This window comes from Pteropus vampyrus, unplaced genomic scaffold (assembly GCF_000151845.1).
Source record: "Pteropus vampyrus isolate Shadow unplaced genomic scaffold, Pvam_2.0 Scaffold463, whole genome shotgun sequence".
In the NCBI taxonomy this organism is placed as follows: domain Eukaryota; kingdom Metazoa; phylum Chordata; class Mammalia; order Chiroptera; family Pteropodidae; genus Pteropus; species Pteropus vampyrus.
This window is the reverse complement of record NW_011889244.1, coordinates 311,197-329,794: the sequence shown is the minus strand read 5'-3', so window position 1 is coordinate 329,794 and position 18,598 is coordinate 311,197. Positions and strand designations below refer to the sequence as shown.

The window sequence follows — 18,598 nt, the reverse complement described above, 5'->3', positions numbered from 1 at the left end:
GCACAGGCTTGCTGAGGACGATGCCTACAAAGCAGGGCTTCGCTTAGCTCAGTGGTTCTCAATGTTGGCTGTCCATTAGAATTACCAGGGGAGATGTTTGAAAATACTCATGCGTGAGGGCTTCACCCCAGAACAATTAATAATTGGGAGTAAGGGTAAGGCACTGGTGTTTTAAAAAGCCCCTCAGGAGAGTCTAATACACAGCTAGTATTGAGGACCACCAGCTAGAGTTGGGGTCTTAAGCTCTGGAATCTGAGATGTTGAGTGACTTACTTGGTGAGGGGGGATTCTGGAGAAGTGTGTTTGCTATGACTGAGCTGGTAAGGATTTGAGATTAAAGGGACTGGGAGATGGAGAGTTGAGGGACCAAGAGAGAGAGGTGGGGTTACTGCTTTGGTGGTTAAGGATCTGGATAAATTTGGTTCATCTGTTGCTAAGGTTTTGAGATGAGACAAGAGGCTGAAAGAAAAGCAAAAGCTTTCATAACCCAGCCCCTTCCAACACTGAGAATAGTCATCAGTCCTGAATACCAGAAGCTGGAAGGTGGGCAAGAAGCACTAAGCTAAGAATATTCTCTTCTCTCACTTCCGAACTTTTTCTTAACAGTTTCCTCAATTACTATCATCAGGGGCCTACCTTTCATGCATCTTTATGCAGAGTGAAAAGGAGAAAAGGCTGTCTCATTGATACTCCAAGAACATCACTACCTTAGGGCCTTTGTACTTGCTGTTACCACCTACCTGCTACATTCTCTCTTCAGAAGCCCCAGTCCCCAAATCCCTCAATTCCTTTAGGTGTCTGCTCAAATGTTACTTTAGCAGAGCAACTTTCCTTGACTACCTATAGGAAGCAATTTCTCCCTCCCTTCCACTCCCTATTCATTTGTCATGCTTTAGTTGTCTCAAAGTATTTACTACAACCTGGCATGTTTTATATTTTTCTACTGTCTTTTAGTTTCCTCCAGAATGAAACACTTATGAGGGAGAGACTTTGTTGATTTTTTTCATTGTTGTGTCTCCAAGGCCTCCGATTGCAACTGAAACATAAGCAGGCACTGAAGAAATATCTGTGGAATGCATGATTAATGAATAAGTAAGTGAAAATTGCTTATGTATATTCACATTGGTGCGGGCTGCATGTATTTATGATTATATTCCTATTTGGGCTAGGTATGGCTCTTTATTTTTAAACTCTGTGTTTGCCTGTGCATATGTATTTTTGAACATATAAAAGACTCTCTGGGTCTGTGCATAATGTGTTTCTGAATATGAACTTGTGTGTTTTTCCGCCTGTGTTTCTGTGTCGTCCAGTTGTGTGTGGATGTGTCTGGACAGTTCTGCCTGGTGTGAGGATCGGTGGAAGAACGAGTTGTGGCCACATCACACCAGCAGAGAGCACCAGAGAGCCACACACCGGTTCCCAGAGGCCCAAACCAAGAAATCTTGGAGGGCAGTGAGTGTTAGGGACCCAGGAGACCTAGAATCTGCCAGGAAAGAAGTGAAGACCTCTCTAGACCAACACAGTACTGTACAATTGGGCAATTCCTGTTATTTCTTCTCAACTCATCCCCTAGGACCCAGACGTTCTGGTACTACGGGCAACCCCAGGAGCAGAAGCATCTGGTTAGGGGTTAAAAAAGGAGCTGGTTGCCAAGCTGGGCTTTTAACAAGGAGGGGACCCTTACCTAACGCCTTCCTACTCCCACCAAGAATCCCGTCCCTTCCCAGTATCCAGGACTCTTAATCCCCAAAGATCTCAAACTCCTTCCTGCTTAGAGATACTCCTGTGGCTGCCTTCTCCCTTGCCCTCAAAGCCATGGAGTTAGCTACTTTCTCCTTCTGGATGGGTCGATGCCCTGGATGAAGGAAGGGGTCGACTGTCCCACCCCCCCAGCCGGGGCCAGCTGAGGACTCCAATAGTCAGTCTGGCCTCCTGTGTGCTGGGAGAGACCCCCTGGCAGGGGCTCCACGCGCGTCCAGGAAGCAGATTCTGCAGCTCTGGGTTTTGTAGGTGGGGAGAGGAATGTATTCTCCCCAATTATTCATTAGTCAATTGAGAATTACCAGTTTAGGGAACCTAGGGGTTATATACTGGGTGTGGGATTAACAAGGAAAACAAAAGGATTTTATGCCTTTTGATTCCATGAACCACCGCCTGCCTGCCCACTCTCCGCTCTCCCCCACACACTTACACACACCCAAACACGCCGACACACTCACACACCCTTCCTTCCCCAACACGGTCCTCCACTGGGCTAGAGGCTTGTCCTCAGCCCATGCCCCGCCTCCCCAATCCACAGCCTAGTTCGGTAGCCCGGGACCAAGACTACGAATACGAACGGGAGGGAGCCTCGGGCGGGCAAGGGTCCAGCCGTCCCTGCCCCAGCGCCCGCGATTGTCACTCTCGTTACCCCCTTTGCCTTTGCTCTCGATCCCTTTTTCTCTTTGCTCTCTTTCCATCTATGTTCCAGCGAGGGTGTGAGCGTGTGCGCGCGCGTGGGGGGAGTCCAGGGGGAGGGCTGTGTTGGAAGAGTAGACGTCAGGCGGAGGGAGGGAGGAGGGGGCGAGAGAAGGAGGAGAAGGGGAGAGAAAGGGAGAGCAGAGATGAAAGAGACCCAGAGAGGTAAAGCTTGAGGCGAGGAATAATAAAAGAGAGAGGCGGAGGAGAGAGAGGGAGGGAGTGAAAGGGAGGGGGCGAGAGCGAGCGAGGAACGGGACTGGGAGGAAAGAGAGATAAAGAGAGCGGAGGGAAGGGAAGTGAGTTTGTGCGCGCGAGTGTGTGCGTGTGCGCGCGAGTGTGCAGGGGCGGGAGCGGGCGGGGGCGGCCGGGGCTCCTCCTCCCCAGCCCGCTCCTCTTGCTCCCTCGCCAACTCCGGGCCCAGCCGCGGGCGGGCGCACGGCTGGCGGACAGCATGCTGAGCCTCCTCATCTGGATCCTCACTCTCTCCGATACTTTCTCCCAAGGTAAGGGCTCCAGCCCGTCCCGGATTCGGCTTCCACCCGGGGGTCCGGGGATCGGGGGGCCGCGCCCCCGCTGGGGGAGCGCTGGGGGGCCGGCAGCGCGCGGCGGGTCCCCGGGGTCCGGACGCCACGAGGCGGGGGCTGGGTACCCGCGCGGAGCCCTGGGGGCGCGGGCGCGGAGTAACCGAGGCCGGAGAGGATGAGTTTTCCGTTGATTTGCCCAAGTTCCTTCTTCTGGCTGCGCGGCAGCACGGAGGAAAAAAAGAGACCCGAACGCTCAAAGTCTTTTCCGGAGCTTCTGGAAGCCCTGCCGACCTCCACCCTGTGAGGCCGGGAGTCCGGACGCCTGGGTCCTGCCTGAGGGGAAGGCTGGGAAGAGGGTGGGATTTCAGATTCGGGGGCTGGGAGGTGCACGGAAAGCAGGCTCGGGAAGCTGTTGGTAAGGGAATCCCCCTACTTCTGCCTCGGGGGACCGAGTGGGAGCTGCGGCTCCCTTCTAGAGGAAGGGAGGGGTGCCTTGGAGCTCCTGGTAAGGGTTAGGAGCCCCCCTGCCCGCCAGAGGCTCCAGGTGGGGAGTGGAGTTCCAAAGGCAGTTTCAGGCCGGCTTGATATAATGAGGGGCACTTGGGAGGGGGTTAACACCCCACTTTGGGTCAGGAGAGTGTTGCTGTCTGGAGCTTACTTGAACCTGGCAGGGGAGAGGCTGGGAGATGAGGGAGAGGTTGAGAGAGATAAGGTTAATGTACCCTCATCAGGCAGGTCTGGGGTGGGGTGGGAGAGGGAAGGGAAAATAAAAGGCCCAGACCCTGGCCAGGACTGGACAGTCTGTGGGAGTGGATTATTGCTTTGTGGGCTTGACTCTAAGGAAGATTTAATACTGCTGAGCTAGCCAACCCCTCCTCCACCCTGCCCCCCATGGAGCTGACACAGAAATTGACACACAAGCACCAAAAAATAGTCATAGACATTGAGATAGACTACTCACCTACGGAAACACACATACCCACAAGCATCCCCCACACCGAGACAGACATATACACAAAGACACTGGTACAGCTAAGGAAGACAAATTCCTTTCCATATCCACATATGTTTGCACATTCATGCACCCAGACACATCAAAACTCAGACACAGTACATGCATGCAGACTGGCATTTATAAGGACACAGCACACACAGACACACACAGACACACATACACTGAAAACCTTCTATAGATACCAGCTGTCCAGGAAACAAAGAAACTTGAACAGACATTCATATAGACAGACACCTATGAAGATGTGCAGACTACAAAATGGAGGAGGCGGTCTCTTTTGGGGGGCGGGAATCTGGGAAGAGGAATGTCGGCTTGGATAGAACACCCTCAGTCATTGCCCTGCTCTCAGTTCCTTTCCTGGGCTTATAGGTGTGTGTTTAGGGCTGGGGTATTATGCCAGATCCCTCCTCTCCTCGCGGGGCCCAGCTCCAAAGGCAATGCCTGGCTGAGTTGGTGGAGTCAGGTCTGATCCATCTTTCCCCACAGGGCACCCATGCTCCGCCCCTCCCACATATACACTTAAGATATGGGAAGGGCACCCTAATGGCGTGAGTTTAGTAGGAGTTGGTGCTGGGGGAAAGGAGGCCTGGTCCTGTGGTTGGCAGAACAAGCCAGCCACTTGGCAGAAAGTTGGGAAGATGACTTAAGTTCTGACTTTGTTCAGCCAGGCTGATAGCGGGGAGGAAAGTGGGGAGAGCATGACGTGGGGGGAGGAGGCAGCTGGGTCAGTATTGGTATGTGTGGGGGGCACGCTTCTGTCTGCCCCTTCCCAGCAGCCCTAACATTTCAACATCATGGATATGAATGGGCTTCAAGGAACAAAAGCTGCAGTTAGCAAACAGGAGAGACATGTGGATTGAGTCGAGGAGAAGAATGGTCAGAAAGAGAGGAGTGTGTTGTGTGCCTTTCTCCCTTTGGAAAGGGGGGAGGGGTGAGGAGTTAGTTGAGCTCCTGTGTTCCTGCCTCCAACAGAGGTGAAAGCAAGACTTGAAAGTGTGCAAAAGTATTGGGGGGCGGGGAGATGATACCAAAGAAAAAGAAGGGAGAGAATAGACCAGAGAGGCGAGGAAATCACTACTGAATGTTCTGGGGAGCTGTGCATGGACTGGGGTGGCAGCGGGGAGGGAAAGAGCAGGGTCTGGGGAGGCTGGGGCACTCACGGGTTGGTGGGGAGGCTGTGGGACCTCTTCTCTTTACTCTTCATCTTTAGAAAGAAGGGGTTCTAGGTTAGGGACTGGGGCAGTGAGAGAGGAAGCAGACGGGGAATTGCGGGGGGTTGAGGGATGGTGGACATGGGGAAAAGGTGGCAGGAGAAGGCATTGAACCGAGGAGGGCAGAGAGAGGAGGGGAGATTCAGCCTAGGCACAGAAATAAAAATCGCATTTTAAAGAATTTCAATGGGCTTCATCAATCTTCATTTTTCACTAAATAATTTTCTGTATCTTATCTAAATGAAAACCATTATCCTTACCCCCATTTCCATCATGCGCCAGCTCCTCAGACTGATTGTGCCGAAAATTGAAATATTTATTCATTTTCTGGGAGATTTTCTCGCTCCCCAGTCTCAGAGAAGAGAAATTGAAAAAGAAAGATTATAGCTAATCAGAGCAATGTGGGATGACAGGCTGTATCAGGGTGGGAGCTGCCTCCAGGGTGGGAGGTGGAGGTGAGGGCGGGAGAAAAATCCTTCCAGCCCTCATAGGCCCCTTGGGCATCTCTGCTACTGACTGGCAGGGGGTTGAGGAGTGAAAGGAAGAAGCCTGAGGGCCTTTTAAATTCCCAGTATTCAACTCCCTGAACACAGCCACATCCTGGCAGGGAGCATGAGTCTGAAAAGAAGAGCAGTTGGGAACTGAGTCTCCCCTCCCGAGGCTACACACAGACATGCACACTTCAGATGTCCTGCTTCTGCCTGCCCAGCCCAGAGCAGGCCTGGAGGGTGAGGAAGAGGCAGGGGGAGACAAGGCAGAAATCTGGATACCAGGTTCCCCTCCTCAACTTTGACTGGACTCCACCTTTCACTCACTTAGACCTAAAGGGAGGGCGGGAACCCAGTACTCAGTGCCTGGTGTTGCCTCTGGCCACAGCCAGGACCTGGAGGACCTGGATCAGGAGGACATGGAGGCCTCTAGGCCTTCTTGCCTTCTATTGGTCACGGTAGCTGCACGGTTGGTTGCCCTGCTCTGCCTTGGTTCTCTGGTGATGTGGGGTGAGGACGGCCGGCTGCTGTCCCCAGTGCTCACCTTCTTGATTTGAGAACTGCATACTGAGAACTGCATACCCTGATGGAGGCTCCTCTGGGCCCTCTTTATATTCTCGGGGACCAAGTCTTAATTTCTTTATTGTCCTTTCAGTTTCTGAAACAGTGCTACGCCTGTGGTAAGTGCCCTTAAATATCTGATCAATTGATTGATTTGATGAGAGTGCTACTATGTTAGAAGGAGGCAGTATTAAATGGTGATTAAATCACAGCTCCCCGGTTAAACCCCACCTCTAGCCACTTGGTAGTCAGTTCAGCTTGAACAAGGTATGTACGTGCCTTCTATGTGTCTTAGTCTGCTCATCTGTAAAGTGAAGGTAGAAATAACACGTCATAGGGTTGCAATGGCAATTAAATATGTTTATCTGTGTAAAGTGCATGGAACAATGTCAGCACTGAGGGAAGTGCTCAGTAATGCTTCTGCTGTGACTTTGTGACTGGACAGAAATGGATAGGCAGTTGAGTTGTCTATGCCTCCTTTCCAGCTCTTCTTTATGCTTTTTTTGTTTCTTGTTCCAGCTGCCCAGATACTTGATCCTGGGCTTCCATGCCTCTGCTTGTATCATGGACAGGACTGGGTTGTGGCACACCCAGAAGGAGAAACTGACAAGCCTGCCCCTAGTTGGAGACCTCAGAAAAGGTCTGGGGAAGGGAATTGCGGGGAGAGCAAAGTGGAAGAGTTTGGCATTCTAGTAAGAAGGAACCAGGGCTCTTGTGAGAAATAAGTAGGGACACCAGCCCGAGGTGGCAGGATTTCAGAGTCGAGAAATAATACAGATCATTTATTGAGCCCTTGTGCTGACTACTTTATATGTGTTATCTAATTTCATCTATACAACAAGCCCCCGAGATCAGCTCTATAATTATCTCTATTTCATGGATGAGAAATTGAGGTTTAGACTGGTTAAGTTTCTTGCTGGGGGTTGTGGGAACCAGCTGACCTCCAAGCTTGCACCCTTCCCCTTTGCCAGGTGTCAGCAGGGATGGATGCTGGGATGGGTAGGGTTTTTCCTGATCCATAGCTGAATGAGAACCAGGAAGAAAAGGGAGCGAGTGTCTCATAAAGGTGAACTCAAATTTTTAAAATGATCCTTTATTCTGAGATTTTGTCCTTCTACGTACTTTGGCATTGAATGGTTTTTCTTTGATGATATGATGGTGCTCATATGTGACTTAAAAATAACTTGGCAATTGAAAAGGTTTTCAACCTTGTGTTTGTTACTAATATTAAACATGGCCTTATAGGTCCATGAACTATAAATCTGGGAACTTCCATGCAAGGCTGACTCCTGGAGAGGTCCAGAGTCCTACAGAGGTGAAGCGCTGAGTGGGGAGCTGGGGAGAATCCCAAATAGTCAGCTTCCAGATCAGCTCAGTCCCTGACAGACATGGAGGCTGGGGTGTTGGATGGCCTCTTCCAGTGGGCTATGGGAGGCTCTGCTTTGGGTGGTGAAAAGTGATTATAAGAGGTGGGCTCTGTACCAAAATGTCACAATGACTTTATTGAATTCCTACTATGTGCTTTTCATATACATTATTTCTAATTTTTTAAGGACTTCATTGAGTTAATATTATCCCTATTTATAGATGAGTTTAATTTAATTTGCTCAAGGCCATACCTGGGTGTTAAATCCCATATTTAAACTCTTAGTCTCACTACGAAGCCCACACTCTGCCAGGCAACCTCCTCTGCAGAGTTACAGCCTGTGCAGCGCCTCCCATGGAGCCGAGGGAGCTCTGCAGGGGAGAGGAGGCCTTCCTTCTCCTGCTCCCCACAATGGCAGACAGGCTTCACCTGCTGCTTGGCTCAGCCTTCTCCCGAAGGCTTAGTCAAAGACACTTAGCCGGTATCCATCTCTGTGCCTTGCTTTGATAATTATATATTTTACTGTGTGGGGGTGGGGAACTGTACATACTGCCCCTTGTCTGTCGTGAGAAGGAGGTTTGTAATGCCCTTTCAAGTCTTTTAACTTTGTAAGGTGCTTTCTAATTTTAGCAACTTTTTTGCATGTACCATCTCATTTAATAGGACATCCTATGATCTAGGCAGGATAGTTATAGTTTCTCCATTTGGGCTGGGGGCAAATTCCTTAATTGCTCCAAAATCAATATCTGGGGGCTGTTTCCAGCTGAGAATAAGGAAGTTCCTCTCTGAGCATCCAGAGCTGAGAAAACTGTGCTTCTCCCAGCTCTAGTCTGGTCCTTTCCCAGAGCCTCCAGACCATTTTACTGGGCAATATCCTGGAGGAAGCTTTGACCTGGAAAGGGCTGGAGGTATGGGGGTGGGTAGTGAGCAGTGAAGGAGAAAGAGGCAGCCTTGTCCTTGATTCTGAAATGTGAAGCCAAGGAGAGGCAGTCTCAGGAGTCAGGAAAGAGAATGGGCTTGCTCCTAGTAAGGGAGAAAGTCACATGTTTATGGAGAGCCCACTTTGTGTTTGGCATGTGTAAGTAACTAATTGAATATTGACAATAATCTGTTAAAGATAGGAGTTATCTCCATTTTATAGGTGGACAAAGAGAGACCCAAAGAAGTTAAGCAGATTGTCCAAGATGATATGGCTAGTAAGTGACAGCCAGGACTAGAACCTGAGCCAGGAAGTTGGAGTGGGGCACGGGAGTGATCCCCAGAAAGAAGGCCCATCTACATCTTCAACATCACTGCCGTATCAAGTCTGCAGACACGGTCTCTCTCTGTCCATTCTGTGTGCCCCCAGGCAGGTGCATAGATTCACACACGTTCTCATGTGCATTTGCACATGTAGCCATTTCTCACTCCCATTCACGTAATGACAAATTTCTCTGTCTTTACGCCAGTCCTTCTGCGCATCAGAGCATGCAACACCACCACATGTCTGTGTACCGTGTTCCTTCTAGCTATGGCAGCCATCCTTAATCTTCGAAGGCACTATTTTTTGTCTTGTCTTGCTTGCTCTGTATTCCCTGTGATAGACTCACACATTATGGAGTTGACAAAGTAAGAACCCTTGGGTTCCCCATTCTGTAGCTCTGGTCCCTCTCCATCCTGCAGTCCAACTCTTATACCTTCCTGCTCCTCATTCACTGCACTGAGGAGGAAAGCTGCTCTAGCTCCCAGACATTGCTTGTGGCCATGTTTTTCTCTCTTTTTCCATCCTACTTTCTCTCCCTTCATCAACTCTTTCCAAGCTCCCAGTTTCCACCTCCCTCCACAGTCTCCCTCTCTCCAGCAACTTTTTTTAACCTCTGTAGTTCCAGGGGCTGGAGCCTCATTCCTTTCTGTCCTCCTTGAGCCCATTTAACAAAATTGGGATTGTATTGAAATAAACGGGCCTTGCAGCCAGCCAGCCTCCTCAGGATTAAGGGTCTTAAATCTAGGGTGGAAATCATTAGCACTCCCTAGCAAATTTTGTTAGTTCCCCAGGAGGTAGTGCTGCGGCTTCCTTCCTCTGGTGGTCTGGCTCTGGGAAGGTGATGGGAGAATCTCCCAGGAGGCCATGGGGCCTGGGTTTTGAGGCAGGGAAGGGACAGCAGCAGCCTGAGTCTCCAGTGCTCTGTGCCTGTGAGGTTGTCCCACCTCAGGCCAGGTTAGAAATCATAGATTCTTCTTCTGGATTAGGCCATTTGATGCTTTTCTTCTCTGCCCCTTATTTCCTTCTGAAATGACATGAAGAGTATGTCCTCACTGGAAGATGTGTGGGTAGAGTAAGGAAGGACTCATTTCCTCCATTCAGTGGAATTGTGTGCTTGCTATGTGCCAGGCACCAGTACTGCAAAACAAAGAAAATACTATCCCTGACTTAGGTGCAAATTACTGAACTTCAGTAAACCTTAGTTTCCTCTTCCATAAAATGGGGAGAATTGTTTTCTTTCAGATCAGCAGATGTATATTATGATATGCAAAACATACTGATAGGCTTTATGGGGTATTAAATGACATCGTACAGTTCCTTCCATCCAAGAAGCTAAGCCGTGCATGAGCAAAGATTCCTGGTAATGCTAGGTTGGTGCCAGGATAGCAGTATGCACAGTCAGAGCTGGGGAGTTCAGGACAGGGGAGTTTGCTGCGGGCCGAAGAGTCCAGGAAAGGCCCCATGGAGGAAGAGGATCCAAGGATGGACAGGATGTAGATGTGGCAGGAAGTTGGAGAGCATCAGCAGACTGGCCAAACTTCCCTTGACAAGGTGTGGCTGCCTAGATGTGCGGGGTACATTGAGGCTGGTTGCAGCTGAGGAATTGGGTCGGGGAGAAATAGATGAGGTGATCCAGGATAGTAGACTGGGGCCAAACCCTTGAAGGTCTTGAAAAGCCAGTCCAGAGACTGTCCTGTAAGAAGTGGGGAGCCAAAGATTGAATGTTTTTTAAGCACTTGTGTTTTTTGTGTTAAACATTGATATGATCCCTACCTCATTCCTGATCAACTTAAACTTCTCTTCTGCTTGAGCTGCTGTAGAGATTTGCAAACCCCCTCAATTAAAAAAAGAAAAAAGTGAAGTAGACAGATAATCAGTGTTTGAATAGGCAGATGTGAGCAGAAAACTGCAGAGAAATATTAGTTCCCCCTTGGGAAGTCTCAGATCTGTGACCTGAGTTGGGGAGGCTTTGGAGGTGACTAAGAGGAGAGCCCTGTGGCCTGGTGGACATGTGAGTTGTTTGTCATCTGTTTGTTGGAGCCTAGGCTGGGTCTGCACTGTCCGGAGTCTGGGGGGACCATTTGTTTTCATCGGCGGGCCAGTCTACCCCGCACGGTCAGTTCTAGGATATTTCCTCTGATCAGTGGCTATAGATACATGTTCATTTGGGGGTTAAGCCTGGAGACTTTTAAACCTCTACAAGGAGATGAGCTCTGGTTTTTCAAATGGAAACCTTTGAAGAGAGTTCCTGCCAAGGGGATGAGATCCCATGTTCAACTAAGCAAGTGCTTTTTTAATAGCTTGGGCTGGCACTCACCTAGGCACCAGGATAAAAAGGTAAGTGAAATTTAGTCCCTGTCCTTGAGGCACTCTCAGTCAGGTGTGGAAGATGGATGTACAAATACATATTGACAACTGTAAGATAAAGGTTAAGAGAGAGGTATGTGAAAAATGCTGAAGTCTCACTGTGGTGGGGGTGGGGGCAGGGAGTGCATGCTTGCCTGGAAAGGGGAGGGGACCTCCACGGATGTGAGGCTCGGGGGCTGAGGCTGGAGTCTCTGGACAGTCCCTGATTATGCCCCCTGCCCTGGATGGAAGGAGCCAAGGAATCTGAAGGGAGCAGAGGTCCCTCCCAAGGATTATGATTTCCAGGAACAAAGGCAGTTTACATATATAAAGCGCACTCCCCCCAAATCTCCCAACCTCTTGTGTCCAAATATTCCTTCTTCCTCATCTCCAACCCCATTCCCACTCAGCTGAGCTAATTTCTAAATTAACTTTGTCCTTGTAATCAGTTTAGCTGAGTTTCTTTTTTCCCCTCCTTTCTGAATTCTCCCAGGACCAGCCTGGGGGCCCTGCTTACTCCATTACCCTGTATTGTAAAGCCATGAGGTGCTTTTAACTGCTTCTTCCCGTTATTTTCCTAACGGGGAGGTTATTAAAAGGCAAGGGAATGAGATGGGCAGATGTGGGCAGAAAGAGAGAGACAATGGGAGGGGAGAAGGCATTTTCAGAGGAGCAGAAAGCTTAGGCAGGCTGCCTGAGTGGAGCCCTGAGAGATTTGGAGTTTTCGTCATCTTGATTTCCTAGTCATCCAGAAGGACTTTCCTCTGGCTGGACAGTAGGACTCCTGGGTTTTAATTCCAAACCCTTAGCATTTGACTCGCTACTCTAAGCCTCACTCCCAGCCTCCCTAGAAATCTACCAGCTTGACCTTACTGTGGGATGGAGTCCGGGGCCTCCCCTCTTTGCTCACCTCTCCCACACACATAACTGGTGGAGCTACTGCTGCCAGGGCCATCAACTCGGCAGCACCCACCTCTAGGTCAGCTGCTGTGCGGGTGATATTTGATCCTAAACTGATAGACCTATTGCCCTGCACACACCTGGGAAGTCTCTCCTCACTAGACAGTGGCCAAGTGAGAATTCAAACTCATTTTAATGTCAGTTTGAGCCAACTATAATTAGAAAGAAAAATCTGACTCCCCCCACCCCCAAATGCATTGCAAAACCAAGCTGAAGTGACTTTTGGATTATCTGAACCACTGCTGCTCTCCATTTATGCAGAAAATTGAGAGGGGATCCTCTAAAACCTGTATCTAAGGGATTTAGTTTGTGCACATTGCCTTTGGTTTCATACCAGGGTCATATTATAAGGCTAGCCTTTTTCAACACAATCCCAGAATCGGGTAACCCCTTGAGTGCGGTGGGACCTCCTTACCAAAGGGCCTGTGGATAAGAGAGCTTCTTTCACAGCAAGGCTGCCACCTGTGCAATCATGACCAAGGCACTTAACTGGAGCCTCAGTTTTCCCGTCTATAAAATAGAGTCAATAATACCTACCCCAGAGTGTTGCTGTGAGTACTGAATAAAGGAATCTGTATTAGGAATTAGTATCTGGAATGCAATATGTATTCAATAAACCAGTTATTATTAATATTACATAGTGCCTGTTTTTTACAGCTCACAGCCCAAGACAGATCTGAGGTATGCAGACATAGACAGTAGGATGAGTGAAGAACAGATAATAGTCCAAATGCAGATAAGTCTCTGTTAACTGTGCCACGGGAAGTGACCAGTGATGTTGTCGTCCGTGGTGTGCGGTGCAGTGGGAGCTCCAGGACGGCAGCACAGCATAATGGAAAGGACCTGGGTATAGAGTTAGGTCCTGGCTCTGAACATTGAGTGGCCTCTTCGCCTTTGTGAGCCTTAGTTTCCTTACCTGTGACATGGGGTGACAGCAGCCACTTACTTTTACTTTAAGTCCTGGAAAAGCAGTCCTAGGATGTGCACAGTAACCACGACCATCATTTTAGCTCTGTCTCTCTGGAAGGTTTCAACCCAGTGTGTTAGAACAATGATTCTCAAACTTTAGCCTGCTTATGAAACACCCGGGGATCTTGTTAAACTGCATATTCTGATTCAGAAGGTCTGGGGTCAGGTGGAGTTTCTGCATTGGCACCAAGCTCCCGGTGATGCTGATACTGCCCATCCTAGGACCATGCTTAGAAGTGTTAGAGGATTCTTTCCTCTAGGGAAATAAGTCTTCAACATTCTAATGAGAGACAAGAGAAAATAGGATTCATTTAACGGAATTCACTTTTCAGTAGCTCAGTTGTATAACAGCTCAGATAGGTCATTGCTTTAGGAGCGTCTGTATGCTTGTGGGACAGGGACGGGTGCAGAGTTTGCCAGCACGCCCATCTCTGGCCCCAACATCGACCTGCCCCACCTGCTTCCTGCTGCCTCACAAGCTCCCGGCCATCCCAACCCGACCCACGAAGTGCGCACTTATGCCAATAGCTGGCAACTCCCACGTTGAACAGCACCAGCCAGTATGCTGATGGAAACTCCTCCAAGCCTGAGCCAGTTGGTCATTTCCACTTGATCTTTTTTTTCTTTTATGAAAAAAATCCTCATAATCCAGCTCTGAATTTAGTGTAGACTTGGGGGGAGATATTTTGACAGAGCACAAGCCAGGGCCTTGGCCCTATTGCCTTTGGCTTGAAAATGAAATCATGAGCAAATTGTGTGATTTAGGAAGGCAGGCGGATCATAGGCTTACCTGGGGGCATGATTTAGGGGGAGCAAGGGAGGACCATCTCTGGACATGTCAGTTTTTCACACTCATGTACAGCTAAATGGTTGTTTAGCCAACACGACGAGATAACTCACTGTCTCCCTCCCTTCTCTGTCTGTGTGCAGAGAGAAGATTCACAGGCCCGAAAAGAGAATTTCGGCCTTCAAAGTTCTCCTGAGTCAATGGGGGATGGGAACCCTGTCCACTGGGGGGAACAGGGACTCTCATTAATTCTCCTTCATCCCCTCCCCCAGAAGACAGACACATTCAGCTATCAACAAGTGCAAACAGGGGCTTACACACACTACACACATAAATCCTGAGAGGTTTCAGAGTAAATCAAGAAGTAGGTGGGATCGATCAGTTTAGGTTTCCTAAGAACCTAGAACCTGGGTCAGGAATGAGAATGGGGAGATGATTCTTTAAGAATCCCAACATCTTTGGACACTCAAGATGTCTTCTCTAAGCAAGACTAACTTAAATCAACCTTGACACATCAGTGTTTGTCCTTTCTCTGAAGAGAAAGGAATTTCATTAGCTCTCTGCTCACTTTTGTATTTAATAATCCCCGGTAAGCAGGAAGTTCTTTGTGTCTAACCTGACCCCTCCTGCTCCTGAATGAAAAAAATTGTCTTATTAGGGACTGTAACTGAATAAGTCTCTAGTATTCTCTATGTCTGGATAAATAAGATTTCCCCCAATAGGTCCATTTTCTCTCACTTCAAGGCAAAGCTCTTTATAATAGAGAAGCAAGCCCAGAGAGGTCATAGGTGAGACTGCCTCTGAGGCCCCAGGTGGAGCCAGAGCAGCTTGTCTTCTTAGGGGTCAGATTTGCTTTTCAGCGAACCACCAAGCCTGTCCCTTCCCAGTGTCCTCAGTCGGGGCCAGAAGGGTAGTGTTCATAGGAGCCTGGCTGAGTCACCATGCCCTTACTAGTCTAGTTTCCCCTCCTCAGCTGCTCACAGGCCCAGAGGGCTGTGGTGTCCTTCACATCTACTCTAGCTACTGTCCTGAGGGCCCCCTCCTCCCTCCATGGGGACTAGGCTGAGAGAGCCCCTGGCATTTGCTGCTGAACCAGGTACCTGTAGGAAAGTGGGGCTCGGAGGGGAGATGGCGGAGGTAGGCCTACCTGTAGTCAGGACCTGCTCTAGCTTCAGAGCAGGAAAACGTTCCCTTCAGAATCACACAGAAATGTCCTCAGCACAGCCTATCCTGGGTTGGCTGGGTGCCTCCCAAGTGACATACTCCTGCACAGAGACAGGAGGGGAGGGAATGTCTGCAGTGGGTTGTCTGCCTTTGGAGACCTCCTGATCAAATGAAGGAGTGGGGCATTTCCCTGGGATGCTGGGCCATATGAGGTAAGTGCAAACTCTCAGCTGTAAACTTGAACTTGAGGGAGGGAACTTGTTTTTTTTCCTATCAGATAGCTAATTATAATAGGGAAGACAGGTTCCCCATCTTCCTCAGGGTCTAAACACATACAAAGATCATCTAAACAAAGGGGGATTTTGAAACCTGTTATGCATATGTACAGAAGATGGAAAGAGATATTGGAGCTGGGGGATCTGTTAATGTTGGTTCTTAGGGAGGGGCAAGAGGGAACAATGGAACTGGGTGAAAAGGACTAATAGGGCAGGATTCATTGAAAAAAAGGTAGAAAAGACCACCCTTATAGGAGGGCTCAGTGGGAGAAGAGTGGGGCCCAGGAGGAGGGCTGGCCAGCTAGGGCTGTGTGGGCTGGAGGCTCTGGGAACTGAGAGCTTCCATGTCACCTCGTCAAGTTGTGGCCCCAGCAGCATTCACGCCCAGCTGTGTGACATACTCCCACATGCACAGGCAGCCGTGCACCTCAGGAGAGGAATAGTGTCAAAGCAGCCCTTGTTTACTTGAGGACAGAGCAGGATACAAATTCTCTGCATAGAAGGAGAACTGCCTTATGTGCGGGGAGAGAGGAACTTGGGCCTTTGTCTTGGAGGAGACAGTGAGGCTGTTACGACAACTTGGCTCCAGTGTGGAGCCTGCTTGTGGGGCAGCTTGCATTTGTTGTGAGCAGCTACCCTTTTTCAAGGGCAGCCATGGCCCAGGGTCCTGAAAGCACTGCCTGGTGGCCTGGCACTGGACAATCTGCACAGCCCACTCTGGCTGTCATCCACCAGCAGAGCCACATGCTCCTGGGCTCCTGGCTGCTCTCTGCCCCCCAGCTGGATGCTCCCTGGGCCCTCTTCCTCCTGCCCTCCTTCCCTCTCTGTCAGTCTGTCACTCTCAGGAGTGAAATGCGCCCTGCTCCTGAAGCATTTGGTGCTTGATAATTTGTGGATTATAGCTAACTCTCGATAAAGATTCCCCTAATTGCTTGGCTCACCTCAGGTTCTATCATCAAAGCAAAGCTGTGAGGCCCCCTCTCGCCCTCCTTTTCTTTTTATTATCTCTTAATTAATCACTCTGGCTTTCACACTTAGCAGATAATTACAGTCTCCTGGGCACGAAGCTCATTTTCATAACCTCCTGCTCCAAGCCAGCAGCAGAGAGGAGTGGAGAGAGAGCGGGAGAGAAGGGGAGAGTGGCAAGAGAAACTCTGGGGGAAGGTGGGGCAGCAGGCCATGGGTGCGTGAGACCCAGGGAGGAGAAGGAAGGGACAATTGGGCAGTAGTATGGTAGGCACATGGAGTGGTGAGCAGAACCCCTCATCTGCCCAGGCCTAAGGTGACTCTGCAAGGGTCAGGGAGGCCAGCAGTGCCCCCTCAGGAAGGCGCCTTGTTCCCCCAGCGTGCCGGCGCAGCCCTAGGAACCTTAGCTGCGTCAATTTGCTGGCCTGCCCTGGGGTGGGAAGGGAGATGGTACCAAGTAAAGTTCATTCAGTCATGTGCTGGGACATGAGGCCAGTGAGGTGGGAAAGGCTGTGACAAGGAAAGGAAGGGCAGGGCCACCATCCAATTAGGACTCAGGCCTGGGAATTTCTGTTTTGAGGAGAGCAGGACACTCACTGTGGGGTTTAAACCCATGGAAATGACTAGGAAATGATCCCTCAGAGATGTGATCAGATAAAGAGAGAAAGACCTAATAGTTACTCACACCTACACGTTGTAGATGCTACACACTCTTTCACAAAATGCTTATCATCCCCATTTTAGAAATGACAAAAGGAGTGGCTCTGTGAGATGAGGTAAAAACAGAGAGAGTTGTCCCTCCCCTCCCCCGCCCCCACCTGCTGGACTTTTAGCTTTGGCATCACCACAGGGCTTGGGGCTTTCCTTGGGCTTCCAACCTAGAGACTAAGAGAGAGGACACATGGCCAGGTGACGGATGTGAGAGGCACAAGAAACAGAAGAGTTAACCCAGAGAGTTAGACACAAGCTGGACTAGAACGTGAAATTCTAACATGGACTCTGGTGTCTGTCCTTCGTTACTGTTCCTTGTTGTGTCTCTGTGGCCCAGGCTCCTGCTGGTCCCACAGGAAATGATGGAGAATGGGGAATATCCATTTTTCCTTTCTAGATTGAATTTTCTTTCATGAGTGTAGCACAATGTGCTTGGTCCTTAGAATGAAGTAAGTTGGATCCTACTACTTTTTTTTGCCATTAACTAGTGGTGAAACCTTGAAATTGTCATATAACCTGAGCATTAGTTTCTTCATTGGTAAATGGGAATCTTAAAGAGTCCCTGCTCCTGCAGCCCCTGGCATATGACAAGTTCTAAACAATGGTAGCTGTTGCACTGCTATAACTATTGTCCTTACGACCGGAACATGAAAGCACCTGGCCTAACCCAGTAGAAACCACATAAAACAAGTTAAATTTTTAAAAAGCTGGTGAGGGAGCGGGGGTCCTTTTATCTGACTTCCTCAGTAAGGGAAAGCACAAAATTTCTACCCTGCGCTCCTTCTGGGTTACACTATAGAGCAAAGCCTTGGCAGCCCAGGCCATTGTGCCCCAATGCACAAATATGGTGTCTGTTCCGGCCTGGGCTGCTTCTAGCACAGAGCTTATTGGCATATGGCTCCAGGCAGGGTTGATCTTCCCATTACTGACCTGCGGGCCTCAGACTGCCCATTGTACCTGCGGCCTCCAGCAGATCCCGTGGGCCAAAAGGTTAAATGTCTTGTCTCACATGGCTTGCAACTTATGACTCAGCTTCTGGTTTCCTGGGCATTACAATGGGAAAATCTATATTCAGGAGGCAATACAGAAAGAGCACTGCAGTATGAGTTTAGCTGTGGATCTGAGCCCCAATTTTTCCTCTAATGGAGTAATGTCATTCAGTGATCTGGGCCTGTTTTCTTAACACAAAATGAAAAGGTTCTTTATGGCTACATGGTTTTCCAGCTTTGGGAGTTCATGAAAAGGACTGGTTCTTCCTGAATGAAGCCCTGGATCTCCCTGATTTGGTTTCTGTGCCAAGGCCAGAAGTACTGATTTCAGAGGGCCAGAGCTGGGTACTCCAGGAGAAGCATTACTGCTTAGGATCCAGAGTGGAAGCAAACATTTCACACTTGTACAGATAAAACTTGGTCTAAACTTGATACGGAGAGCTGGAGTTCCCCCCGCCCCAGATAGCCCACTGTCCTGCTCTGGCTTCACCCTGAACTTTAGCTTTGGTCTATGAAAAGGATTTTCAGAGTCTTGTGGGAACATAAACATTTGGCAGATTTCT

At 49.4% G+C, this 18,598-nt stretch overlaps 1 protein-coding gene across 3 annotated transcripts in view; it reads left to right on the top strand.

Moving 5' to 3' along the window:
* The first annotated feature begins 2,716 nt into the window (after positions 1 to 2,716).
* Positions 2,717 to 18,598, top strand: part of KIRREL1 (kirre like nephrin family adhesion molecule 1) — a 109,039-nt gene continuing 93,157 nt past the window's right edge. For 2 of the 3 annotated variants that reach the window (XM_023524442.1, XM_011382158.2), the window contains exon 1: positions 2,718 to 2,963. In XM_023524442.1, the coding sequence (XP_023380210.1) occupies positions 2,912 to 2,963 (52 nt within the window). In that variant the 5' untranslated portion in view covers positions 2,718 to 2,911. Of the gene's footprint in view, positions 2,964 to 18,598 lie in introns of all 3 variants that reach the window. The other variant, XM_011382157.2, reaches the window with a different exon arrangement.